Source organism: Talpa occidentalis, unplaced genomic scaffold (genome assembly GCF_014898055.3).
Source record: "Talpa occidentalis isolate TD23 unplaced genomic scaffold, MPIMG_talOcc4v2.1, whole genome shotgun sequence".
Classification (NCBI taxonomy): Eukaryota; Metazoa; Chordata; class Mammalia; order Eulipotyphla; family Talpidae; genus Talpa; species Talpa occidentalis.
Window position 1 is genome coordinate 51,885,643 of NW_026555331.1, and position 13,333 is coordinate 51,898,975.

General features: G+C 36.5%; 1 protein-coding gene across 1 annotated transcript in view; it reads left to right on the forward strand.

Annotated features, from left to right (window-relative positions):
* The window catches only part of EYA1 (EYA transcriptional coactivator and phosphatase 1), a 302,855-nt gene that overhangs the window by 235,457 nt on the left and 54,065 nt on the right, over positions 1–13,333 (forward strand). The window contains exons 11-12 of the mRNA XM_054691910.1: positions 6,192–6,331; positions 7,677–7,760. Of these exons, the coding sequence (XP_054547885.1) occupies positions 6,192–6,331; positions 7,677–7,760 (224 nt within the window). The remainder of the gene's footprint in view (positions 1–6,191; positions 6,332–7,676; positions 7,761–13,333) is intronic.

Genomic DNA, 13,333 nt, shown 5'->3' on the forward strand with positions numbered 1-13,333 from the left:
TTTCATTTTGTAATCTGTACCATCCTATCCTAAATGGCTTCAGGGCCTAGCTGGAGATGGTAGCTCCCCCAGCCCCCACCCGGCATCATACACTACACGTGGCAAGAGCTTTCCTCGGCAACGAGTCCTGTTACTTTATTCTGTTTGGGGAATTGTCTTTCACCTCACCTGGACTTAGAAATGAGTAGGCCGGGCCTCCATCCTCCTAAAGCACAAAGAAGGAAGCCGGTAGGAACTCTGTCCTCTGCTTCCTTTACAACTGCCATTGGCCTATGTGGTCCCAAGAGTGGAAAAGAAATCAGAAATTCCCTGCTACCCTTAGAATAAATGTGAGTGCTTATCCCTAAATCTTCAAAAAATCAACCAGGCCTTCATGCTGTGCAGCAGGATTACATTTAAAAAAAAAAAAAGAACTTCTGTGAAGGAAAACATAATTTAAGGAGATGTCAGCACAATTTGAAGAAATAACAGGCTTAGAAAATGTCTGCAAATAAGAAAAGGGAGTTAAAATTTTTATATAAATCATAAAAGGTATATAAAAATTGGCAGAGATTTAGACAGTTCATGGAAGAAAATAAAATTTTCAGCCACATACATCCTCCAGGGAAAACCATGCACCACCATTCTCTCCCCAACAGGCTCGAGCAGGAGTAGTGAGCCGGAGGAGCTAGGAGAGCCAAAAGGAGGAGTTGGAATCTTCTGAGTTCCAGCTTTCTGTTTTTCTTTCTAATACTGAGGGGTATATGGAACTTTTCGGTGGTATTTACAAATGTAGAATTTTAATGATCTTATGTGGATTTTAATATTTTATGATTGACTATGTAAACATTAACTTTTAAATAAGCTTTTAAAATTATTGCAGCTATTTCTCATTTGTAAATATTTTGACTAGCTAATAGAAATAATTAAATAATCTTCATAGATTTAATAGAGTAAGAGCTAAATTTGAGAAACATACCTACAGTCATCAATTTTTTTTGTGTTCTACAGTTTGTGCTTTTGAAATACAAAATAAATACTACCAAGTCTGCCCTCCAAGAATAGGAATGATGGACATTTACTCAAAAAAATTCAAATTATTTATACTGTGAACATAATTATAAAAATTACGTAATCCTATAATAGCGATATATGTAACTACAAAGGCAGGGCCATGAGTTAGATGTAGAATTCACAAGATCTTTAGAGATTAAACGGAATTTCATAGACCAGGGCAAGGGATAAAAGTTGAGAAAGGCATTCTAATCAAAGGGGAACAGCATGTGCAGTCACAAAACAGCATGGCACCTTTCAGAGAACTGAGATGATTAGTTGTGTCTGTCTGAAAAATGAAGAAAGTGAAGGGAGAGACCAGGTAGGGATAAAGTTGTTGAGATTGATTCGGTGGGACTTTTCTATTTTTCAAAGTAGCTAAGCCCATAGAGTTCTAGTGCCATCCATGGTTTTACATGTACATTTGTTTTGATTTCATTCATTCCCATTTTATAAAAGAACTGAGTGAATTAAGAAAAGGTAAATAAAAAGTAGGTGGGGTCAAGATTTGAAACATGTCAGTTGAGTTCAGAGCTCCATATCTTAAAATCTGCACTGCCCTTCCTGTCCAATGTCAGGAGTATGGAGCTTTGAAGAGCTTTGAAGCTCTCTGTCACAGTGGTGCAGATGATAGTTGAAATATTTGTGAGTAGTAAGATTGGAAACCGCCTGTTGCAAGAACTGAGGCAAGAGATGATGACAGCCTGAATTTAGAACAGAAGGAGGTAAAAGCTGCAGAACTTAGGTTTGATGTGATCTGGCTTGAAAAATTGCTTTGGTGTTGGTATCATGAACCAGACTATTAACAGGAAAAAGGATCCAGTTTGGGACACATGGTGTCCATAGTCTGTGCAGGTAGAGAGATGTAGCAGAGAGTAGGAGATTTAGGTCAAGTGATAGGGAGGTAAAGTTTTAGAATCATCATCTTGGAGGTTATCATTACCCCTTTCATATTAAACCCTCATACATGTCAATACCTCCTACTGATACTGCCACCACTGAGAGCCTATGTTGTGAGAAAATGGCCATAGAGGAAATTCTAGCGAATTGGTATTCAAAATATAGTCCACTGACTGGTAAATTAGTAGTTGCTTATTATTCCTTGATAACATAAAGGATCTGCTTTAGAAAGTATATTTAGAATGTAATCACAGTGTCACTAGGTACACTGCTTGCTTTAGTTGCCTTTTTTTTATCATAGCAAGATTTTTTGATGAAGTAAGCAAGGCATTGATTAACAACCTGACGCAAACTCTTGTTTCTTCCCAGATCAGTACTAAAAAAATAATTATTGGATTTTGGCAATTATAGGGCCATCATTTTAGGAATTCTCACCCTTGCTTATGTTTCTGTACCTTCTGCTTTCTTACTAATATATCTCCTGAATATGTCTGATTTGTACTTTCTCAGAATATACCAAGATCTCTTTGATTCTTAATCTTAAGTACTCTTGGACTTAATCTTTATATTATCTCTTGACCAATTTGAAGTTATTGATCATGGGGCCCTACTTGACATACTGTTTCCTCTACAATACACTGATCTTGGTTTTCCTCCTCATACCCCACCAACCTTTCTCTGCCTATCTGTCCTACAAACATGGCGTGTTTTTCATTAGACACCCCTCCTTCTCTGTATATATTATGTTAGGTATCAATTTCAAACCTAAATCCAGCCCACATTTCTTCCCTGAGCTACAGAGCTATCTTTACTTGAATGCCCACAGATTCTTCAAGCTTGTTACTTCTAAAGATGAACTTAAATTCTTACCTACATTCTTCCTATAATTCCTCCTCCATCATCTATCCTCTATTTCATGTTACAAAATTCCAGTGGCATAAGCATCATCCTTGACTTTCTTTCTCTTTCTTATCCAATTAATTAGTTACTGATTTCACCTCCTAATGACACATCAAGTCTGTAACTCTCCTGTCCCCACTACCTCCAGCTCTGCCACCATTATCCCTCACTTGGATAATTGGATTATCCTCCTAGCTGGGCTCCCCTTTTCAGTCTTATCTGCAATGTCCTCCCCACACTGCAGCGGGAGTCATCTATCTAAAATAATGTGAATGTGATTATACCACTCCTGTGTTGAATTCTATGTCTTCTACTCAACCCTCATTTTGATGCTCTTCCTGTATTGATTCAAGTCAGATTCATGGACTTTTTTTTTTTTTCTTCAAATCTTAATGTTCTTTCTCACTCTCCACCTTCTTCACACATGGTCATGTGCCTGTTCAGAGAACATTTATGTTCCCTTCTAGCTCATGAGTTTGTACTCCTTTAGGAAGATGTTACAACCCTGTAAATCTGGATTATGTAGAATTTCTCTGGTTTCCTAAAGTTCTGTTGTCCTATGACATATCCTTTTCATATTGTTTTATAATTTCTCATTTTTGTCCATTAGTGACTTCCTCTGAATTTTAAGCTCCAGGAAGGCAAGAACCGTATCTGTTCGGTACATCTTTATACTTCAGGCTACTAGTTTGTTAAATGAAGTGAATGCTCTTCTGAGTACTTTCAATCCATTATCTCAGTGGGGGTGAAGTTTAACTATTTGGAGAGGATTTTAATGAAACATGAGCTGTTGGTGGATTAGAAGATTAAATTATTTGTTGAGTTGTCTTGCACTAGTAGAGGAAGGTGAAGTTAGTCAGGAAAGCTGGTTAGGAAAGTAAAAGTGTTTATTTCCACCTCATGGAACAAAGAGGAAGAGGTTTTTTAAAATTAGTTTGCAACTTTTAAATTTTACCTTCTAATAAGTTGAGGCCTCTCAGGGGTATATGTGTGTGTTTAAATATGAAAATCTATTGGATTCTTCATTATTTAGGACTTGTTTTATTTATCTGAAAAAACTTTAGGTGACACAATTTATCTTGTCTACTTTGACCATTGAATTTTTTTTCTTTGGGGGAGGTATGTAGAAGTTATCAATTTTATTGTAGCTTTTCTGTTTCTAAAAAAGTGAAATGAAATTTATTTTGAAAGGTTTATTTGGGTTTTTAAGCAGGGAAAGAGAAGTAAACACCAAAAAAATAGTAATAGGCAGTCTATAAGAAGAAATCTAGGCTGAGACAACTTCAATAAGATAAACTCTTCTGAAGACAAAATAAATGCTAACCCCTCTAAAAGTCAAGGCAAAAGGTATAATGTGATATGATACACTGCCTGAAATCTTTTAGCATCTTCTCAAATATGAACTTCCAAACACAAGAGAACTCAAAATTCAAGATAGACTTTGAAGTCAAATACTTGAAGTATAGGTTAAGTTAAATTCCAGCTGTGCCAGCTGGAAAGTAAATGCTCTGTTTTGAAACTATTAGAGATTGGCATGTGTTCTCTCTTACCTGATCATTCTCTGGGATTCTACATGGATGTAGATAGCAGAGTATTTAAAGAAAAGGAAGACCAAGGCTTTTTCTTTAAAACACAACTTTAAATCCACTGAACTCCATAAAAATAATATTCACTTGACCCCCTTATTCTCTGAAAATCATGGACAAGAGATTCTTGATTTGGCACATCTTCAGGAGAGGGTGCCATAGTTAGCTGCCTCTGTAAGAAAACCAGTCTAATATAGATTTAGAGTGGCTAACCTACCTTAGGTTCTGATAGTTCTATGAGATAAGATAGCTCAGAAATGCATCCCACGTAACTCCATAAAGTGACCAGTTAAATGGAGTTGTTTTGGACTTCCTGACCTTGATTGAACTTAGGGTATGTAAATCATAGTGGTGGCTTCAGCAAATGAAGATCACTTGGCCTGTTTATATAAGAAAGTTTGGTATAGAAATGGGTATACAGGGCCTCCCCGGTGGTGCAGCTGTTGAGCACTGGGTTGCGAAGCTGCCTGCAGCCTCTGCAGCGCTGGTTCGATCCCTGGCTGCTCCCCGGACACCGGAGGAGGGTCCCATATGGCGCGCAGACCTCTCCTGCCGCCCGCTGCTCCCCTCAGCAGTGTACTTCGGTCCTTCTGCCTGCTCTGCTCCCCGCTCTGGCTCTGGTGAATTCTCTCACCCTCCCCCACTTCTGACTGTACCCAGTGCTTGTATAAATAAATAAATAAATAAATAAATAAATAAATAAATCTTTAAAGAAAAAAAGAATGGGTATACAAACACCTCATCTAAAAGTGGTAGGGATTTATTTAGATTTTAAAAATAAACTGAAGGTACAAGGTTGTTTTGTGTAATTTAAGAAAAGTCTTGAATCATGGCGTTAGAGTTAATACCAAGATCACATGGTTTCACACATACATGCCATTGGTAGAGATGAGGCTGATAGTACATTAATAAAGGCAACCAGGTCTTCAACTGTTCTTCATTTTGTGAAATGTAATAACGCTGTGTAAGAAAGAATAATCATTCCTCGTATTAGACTGAGAAAATCCAATCCATATCTAGTAGAGAAATCTGGCAAAGAGCTTTGGCAGGAGAGCCAATATACTGGCACATCTGGAGTGTGATGGGAGAACTCGCTGAAGAAAAACATACTTAAGGAGTGAAAGTAAATGAGGTTTTTGTTTATTCTGGAAATGGGATAATAGTCTCCCCCAACACTGTAACTGCTGCCCAATTATTCCTCAGAGCCTGATAGGGATTGTCTTTATTTTCGGTTTATGTATGATTATTTCCATGGTCTTTAAGTTTCCCAGATGAGTAATTTTAATGTGCTGCCTGGAGTGGGAATTTTGGTTAAAGAAGGAAAGACCAAGAAGAATGGTGTGATGAATACCATACAGAGTATAAGCCTCACCTATGTATCAGCTCTTCTTACCTAGTCACTTTCTTGTTCTCACATAAGATGGGGGAAACAGGGATTTTTATATTTTCAAGAAATGTGGAAATATGGGTATGGACAAGCATTGTCTAATCACAGAGAACCAGAAAGAAAATCTAGGCAACTCAGTACACCCAACCTTTGTACAACCTGGCGTCACCCACCTTCAATTAAATTGTAGTCATTTATGAGCACACATTTTTTCAGAACTAGTCTTGGAATCAAATATCTCAAATTACTTACCAGTGCAGTAAAAGAAATTACAGAATTCAACAGAATGAAATGTGCTTTACTTTTCAACTGTCCAATTAATTAAAGTTAATCCTCACATGATGGTTATAGAACCAAGATATGAAAGTCCTTCTCTTTTTCTACAGAGTACAGCACAATCCACAGCCCATCCACACCCATCAAAGATTCAGATTCTGATCGATTGCGACGAGGTTCAGATGGGAAGTCACGAGGACGGGGTCGACGAAACAATAATCCTTCACCTCCCCCAGATTCTGATCTTGAGGTATGCCATTGCCAATATCCAGTGAAAAACAAGATGTCTTAGTAGCTAAACAGTAGTTCTATGTGAATGGAGTGAATGGAGTGTGTGAATGGAGTGATCAAGGTGTCCAAATGTCATTGCTTTCTTTTCCATATTAATTATAGGTAAAGCATTTTTCTCTTTCACTTTAATTATAGGTAAAGCAATTATTTTTTTCTCTTCCATTCTGACTACATGGTAAAGCATCTGCTTATTTCTCTCCAAAGAACTATAGTAAATTATATCATTCTGCTTGAACAAAACTCTCCTGCACTGCTCTGTATCATTGCCATTTCAATTAAGTGTCTGTCATACTAAAAATGCTTAGTAAAATCCACTTTGAAATTAAAGACACATTTATGTGTATTGAGAAAGGAAAGTCTGGAATGTTCTAAATTGAAATGGTAATCACCTTATGAGACATGTTTTGGTGGAGTTCAAAAGCAGGAGGGATTATATAAAACCTTAAAGGGTGGTAAATTTCATAGCTTTGAATCCACTGCAATTAAGTTTATGTTTTTTGCCAAAGTAAAATCTGATGGTGGAAAACATGATTATTTTGGCTGAAAAGATGAAAATTTTCCAACAGAATCTATGTGTCTGAATATGTACTGGTATGAGTGGGAATGGGATGAAAAGCAGGCTTGGGAGGTCTTTTGTGGCATCTCAGAGACCTTTTTGAAATGAATTCCTGCAAATCCAATTCTAAATACTCCAAGTGTGTCTAAGAATTTGTGTTATGTGTCTGTTTAATTTGTTAACTATCTGTTATCTGAAGAAAATTTGGCAGGAACAATTTATATTCTGTCCATTTGCTAACAGCCCAATAGGTAAAATAAGGTGAATAGATGATGTAAAGTGTTAGATTTTATGCATAGTTTTTTTAATATTTGGCTTTATAAAACATAACTGGCAATTTTAACACATCTTAACAGAGAGCAGAAATTTAAAAATGATAAATGATTTTTGATTAATTACCCCCTCTATCTCAGAAGTTATGAACATCTCATTTTCATTTCTTTATTTTCTACCTCCACCATAGAGGTAGAAAGAATATAAACGTATGCTGACGCTGAAAGTACATATTATTGTTTCTTTGCTTTATTTATATCACTGGTGTCAATAATAATTCTCCTTTTGTATCTCATCTGAGGTTCTGTTTGAGAAAAGCTGGGAAGTACTTTTTGGAACAGTTGTATTTAAAAAGAAGAAGACTTTGAATTTATTAATTTGTTTACCATTTAAGACTACCTTTTCATATTCAAGTTAATAGAATATCAGGTTTCTCAACCATGAAAAAGAGACTGATTTGGTTCTTCCTTTGTAGAGAGTATTCATCTGGGATCTGGATGAGACAATCATTGTTTTCCATTCCTTGCTTACCGGGTCCTATGCCAACAGATATGGGAGGGTGAGTACAGTAGGCTTCAATTTTTAATATTTTTAGAGTAAATATGCCTAGAATTGAATTTATGTCCAAATGGGAATGTAGTTTTAACTTTAATAAATTTAAAATATTAATTGGAAAAATAACTTGATTTTTTGATAGAGTTAAATATGCATGTAATATATATGTAAAAATATGTGTTAAGATATTTTAGATCCTTAAAAATGAGATAAAGTTTATACAATTAAATCATTCTTATTTCAAACACCAGTGAATAAAAGTGATGGAATGTTATTCTAGACTGAAATTTTAAAATATATAGATGATATAGAAAGATCATTTGTATTATAGTTTTTATTTGCCCTGTCCTTTCTTAATTCACTTTATTCTTAGTGTACTCAATGGAGGAAATATTTCACTTGACATTGTCTTCAGTAATTGGCAGTGTTATTATTTTATATTCAAAATACCTGTCACAAATATCTTTTTAAGTCCCTTTGCTATGGGGCCAAATTTTTATGAATGGTATGGCAGTAGGAACAATATATCCATGCTTGAGTAGCTGTAATACTTCTCTTGGCAATGTAGGTAAAGAATATTATTAGAGACTACTTTCCATGAGCAGAACTTCAGTTTCAATATTCTTCCTTTCAGTTTCCCAAAACCTTATAAATCTTTTTTTGATATTTTGCTTGGTATTTTCATAAATCCTACCCTTACAAATTATCTCATTTATAGTGGCTAGAATAATTCGAAGTATCCTCTGATTTTGGTATTTCTCATATTTTAAAATCTTTAATGAAATAATACCACAACTCAGGTTCTTGAAGCTATTGATTTTTCTCTTTAGGAACTGAATTTGGTGACTTTGGGTATTTGCCACAATTAAATGTTAAAATTATCACCCATAAACTATGCCTTCTCTCTTTACAGATTTTACCTAGGTATTAATTCTTTTGATATTTATGCTGCTATGTACATACAGAGTACTTGCTGTATAAGTGCAGTATGGAGAAATTATCAATTGGGCGTCAGAGTATAGCTTTCCTTTTCATAATCCTAGAGATGCACCTAATCCAAAATAAAGGCCCCCAAAATATACATCTGTAATTACAAAAACATTCCACTCTTTGACCCTGTTCAGAAATAAGGTATCTATAAAGTACAATATGTTCCATCTTTATGTTAAAACGGTATCTGTGAGAAGATGATTATTAACCAAAATGCAGGTAATAAAAGGTAGCTTAGAGTGAGGTGAACTTCTCATGGCCTGCTGCCCTCATGTCAGTCTTTGGCCATAAATGGCTTACACATGAAATTCACACCTAACCTCAAAACCACTGGCTTCTTACCATATCTAAACAAAATGTTAACAAATATCTTGAGTTTTATTTTTAAAACTATATCAGCCATTAGTATTTTAAGGCTTTACCAAATAGTATTTTTTTGTTAGTTTTAGTTTTTTCATAATGGGACATGTGATGAAAACTTTTATCTCATGTAATTTCCAAAAACCAACTTTATATATCTTTTAAAGTATGGGTGATTTGAGGATTAAATGTAAACTTACCCTTCATGTATAAGTTGTGGGGCCAGGAAGAGGACAAGTTTGTTAAGTCTGGCTGGGGAAGTTGTTCAAAGCATGACTTTGAGCTTGAGGTTGGAATGACCCAAAGAGACCAGCAGTCATGTGCTCATCAAGGGAAAGAGTATTCCCAGCAAAAGAAACAGCAAGTGCAGGGGCAGGAAAGGGAGTAATGTTTGAAGGGCAAAGATTCAAGGGTGACTGAACTTAGTGGAGATTTTCAGTGTCATGCAACATAGGCTGGGAGGAGGCAGCTATCAGAGTTCTGCCAGCCACAGAGAGAGGGGTTGATTCATCGTACGTGCCACAGGAATGTATTTGAATTCTTGAAGGAAAGGCAAGAGAAAATTTTAAAATTTTTAGATTACTTTGGAGAATTAATGGTTGGTGGAAAGCGAAGTGGAGGCACAAAGAGGAGATTTTTGCAGTGAACTACAGAATTTGCTATCAAATTTGATAATCATGCCTTGTAAAAATGTGCAGTTCAACAAGTGTTCATCTAAATCATTAATAATAACTGAGCTGATCAAAACGTTTTGCCTGCCTTTTATCTCCCCAGGCACTGAGGAGAGAAGTCTTAAAGTAGTTCAGGGGCAAGCTTTTTGCAGCACAAATTTTGTGGTGTTTATGAGCATTGTCAAGGGGAGCATGTGGCTGGACCTTACTCTACAGGAATATAAAGAAATGAATGCCTGACAATGTGATAGCTGTTCCGTCTCTATGGGAACCAGATACCTGAGAAGTAGCTTAGTCACAGTAGCTTAGGCAACTCAATGAGTAGGCCATTCAGAAAGGGGATACAGGATCTGGTTGATATAATACCAAATTAGGGCATGTTACAGCAATATGTACAAAAAAAAGTTTGAGAATGTCCCACCTTCCATGTAATCCTAGCTGTGGGAAGCAGGCATGTTGGGTGTTATAAGGAAGTGTTGTTTTATAACAAAGGTGATAGGAACAAAAAGAGGGTGATAGGTACAGTATAGGATTGGATAGGGAAGAGAAAGAAACTGCATATTGGAAAAATAAAGTCCATGGGTGTTACTCTAAATTAGGCTTCTGTAAATAATATCTGATTTAACATTTTTGTCTAGAGCATTTTTAAAAGTTGCTTTCAAACTGAGTCCAAATCCCCCAATTTTGTCAAAGAAAACTAGTCTTGATTTTCTTCTTTGAATGCACTCTTTAAAATAGACAATATCATGTAATAACCTCAAAGTATATCCCCCAAATGGATGTTTCAAATAAGTATGTGCTATTACGGCAGCCATGAACCTCTCTTATGGGAGGAGTCCCAAGTTATTTATATCCAATGACTTAATTATTTCAATACTTTTTTTAAATTTATGCATACAAGAACTGGGATACAGGCCAGAAGTGTGGGGAGTGAGAGGATTCTCCAGAGACAGAGTGGGGAACAGAACAGGCAGATTGACTGAAATACACTGCTGAGGGGAGCAGCAGATGAGACAGGAGAGGTCTGCTGCACCATGTGGGTAGCTCCCAGACAGGCCGGGGATTGAACTTGGCTGCAGAGGTTGTAGAGAGCTTCATAGAGCTGTGCTTAACCCCTTGAGCCACCAGGGAGGCCCTATTTCAATACTTTTTATTGATGCTTAACACTGTGTCTCTCATGGATTTATGCTAGAATAGTTATAAAAAATACGGAGCCTTGGTCCTCATTTTATATAAAAACCTAAACATGAACACTTACTACAAAGCTTAGCTTTTTAAATTGTAGGCCCTACTTATTAAGAATTTCCCCTGTACCTGGTACTCATTTAATTCAACATTAATGCTCTGAAATTGCTACTACCAAACCCCTTTTACAAATGAGGAGACTTTTAAAAGGTTAGAGACCAAATGTGAAAACCACCTAGCAACATACATATCTAGCATAAAATCAATACTCTATTTTACTGTATATTAATATAGTTGAAACATGACTCTAAAAAAAAATAACAACAACAACAAAAAACCCACTTGATTGTGGAATAGTAGCCAGATAGTAATATGTGGGATGTCTTCAAATGTATGAAATACCAATGTGTGGTGCACCTTATGGTATGATAAAATGAACTTCAGATTTGAATTCAAATAGATATAGACACAAATCCAAGTTCTGATATTTCAGTTCTTTGACCTTGAACAAACCATATATTTGTACAGATTCTCAGGTTCCTCATCCATAAGGCTGGCTACTTGGCTTACAGAACAGTTGTAAGAATTAAGTTTAATCAATAACATCTCAGTAAAAATGTAGGGGATGAGGCGAAGAGGGAGATTTAAGTCATGTCATGAATTGAAATGGCCTAGCACTATATCTTACCAATAATAATCCAACAATAAGAACAGCACAGGTGACCAATTGATCTTGTATATCCTGTCTCAGCATTTGTTTTACAATGCCCAGTGCTGCTAAAAGGTCCTCATTGTCATAGTGAGTTTTACTGTGCTCATTCAATACATTTTAAGAAAAATGCAATGGCAGTTTATCTAGACCATTGCTTCAGAACACTCCAGTTAGCCAGTAAAGATTTCTGTGTTTATCCTTTTTAAGGGAGTAACACTAAACTGAAATATTTTGGGGGGCTGACCCTCTTCCATCAAGGCTGGTGAAAGTGTTGACCTCAGCGTGGCATCCAAGCAGCCAGACACACAGTACCCTCCTTATATCCTCCTGGGACTGTAGAAGATCTGGTTACCTAATAAAACAGCCTCTTTTTTTGGAACCTCCAGACCAGGGATTGGCAAAATTTTTCCATAAGAGGTCAGAAAGTAAATATTTTAGGCTTTGTAAGCCAATGCCTGTCATACCTGGTCAACTCTGCCCTAGTAGTGCAAAGCAACCACAGACAATATGTAAACAAATAATTGCAGCTACATTCCAGTAAAACTTCATTTATACCAAATTTGAATTTTAGGTAATGTTTGTGTCATAAAATTATATTCTTACTTTGGTTTTTAAAGATGTCGACCAGAGATTGAGACCAGATATTAACTGACTATTATCCTATAGATCGAATCTGGTTCAAGATCTGTTTTTTAGCACTTTCAAACTAAGAATGTCATTTAAAAATTTAAGATGCTATTTTTAAAAAAGGCAAAGAAGAGTATTTCAGAGTGTGTATATGATCTGCAAAACCTAAAATAGCTCCCTCCTTTAGAAAAAAAGGTTACCTTCCCTGGTCTAGATCTTTGTATTGATTTATCTTATCCCTTCCTGTAGGATAAGATTACAGCTCAGTAACACCCACACTGTTGCCAACTTGAACATGAACTTATTGTAGCATCAAATTGTCTATATGCATGTAGGGCTACAATGAAACACATAAATTTATTAGGGTAGGTGACATGGCTGTAACAGATAGGCCTAAAATTTCACACAGTAGAAATGTATCTCTTTCTTATTTAATGGTCTCCAGTGGATTTTTAGGTTGCTTGATGTGTGCAATGTTTGGTCTTGCAGATAATGGTTGTGCCATCTTACCAGGTAGTTTCCGATTATTGTTGGCTTTCTAGCCCACAGGGAGAAAAGTGGGGGTGCATGAATGGAAGGCTTGAGGCCCAGTGCCTCTCTTGGAAGGGAAAACAAGTCTGCTTACACCAGCCAGTGAAAGAACACTGGGAAATATAACCTTGACATGTGCCCAGGAAGAACCAGAGAATGGGTATTGGTGGGAGGGTAGCAGTGGCAGCCACAGTTCTCAGGAACTGTTTGGCACATCAGTGAAGCCCACACCCACTTTCAAGTCCTCATGGTAATTGTGGTGTCCTGGCAGAGCAGAATCCAAAGGCTGTGGGACAGCTGTCCTAACAGTGATGAGTGACCCATTCAACCCTTTTAAAGGACAGTTCCCTGTTTTTAGTTACCTTTTGTATATCAATTCCAAGTTAGATCAAAATGAAGAAATAAGTTATGGTTCCAGATAGAACTTTTGGGTCCTGTGGAATGACACTAAGCTCTGAAAACAAAAACATAGTAACTTTGGACTTTCAATGGGTATTTCCA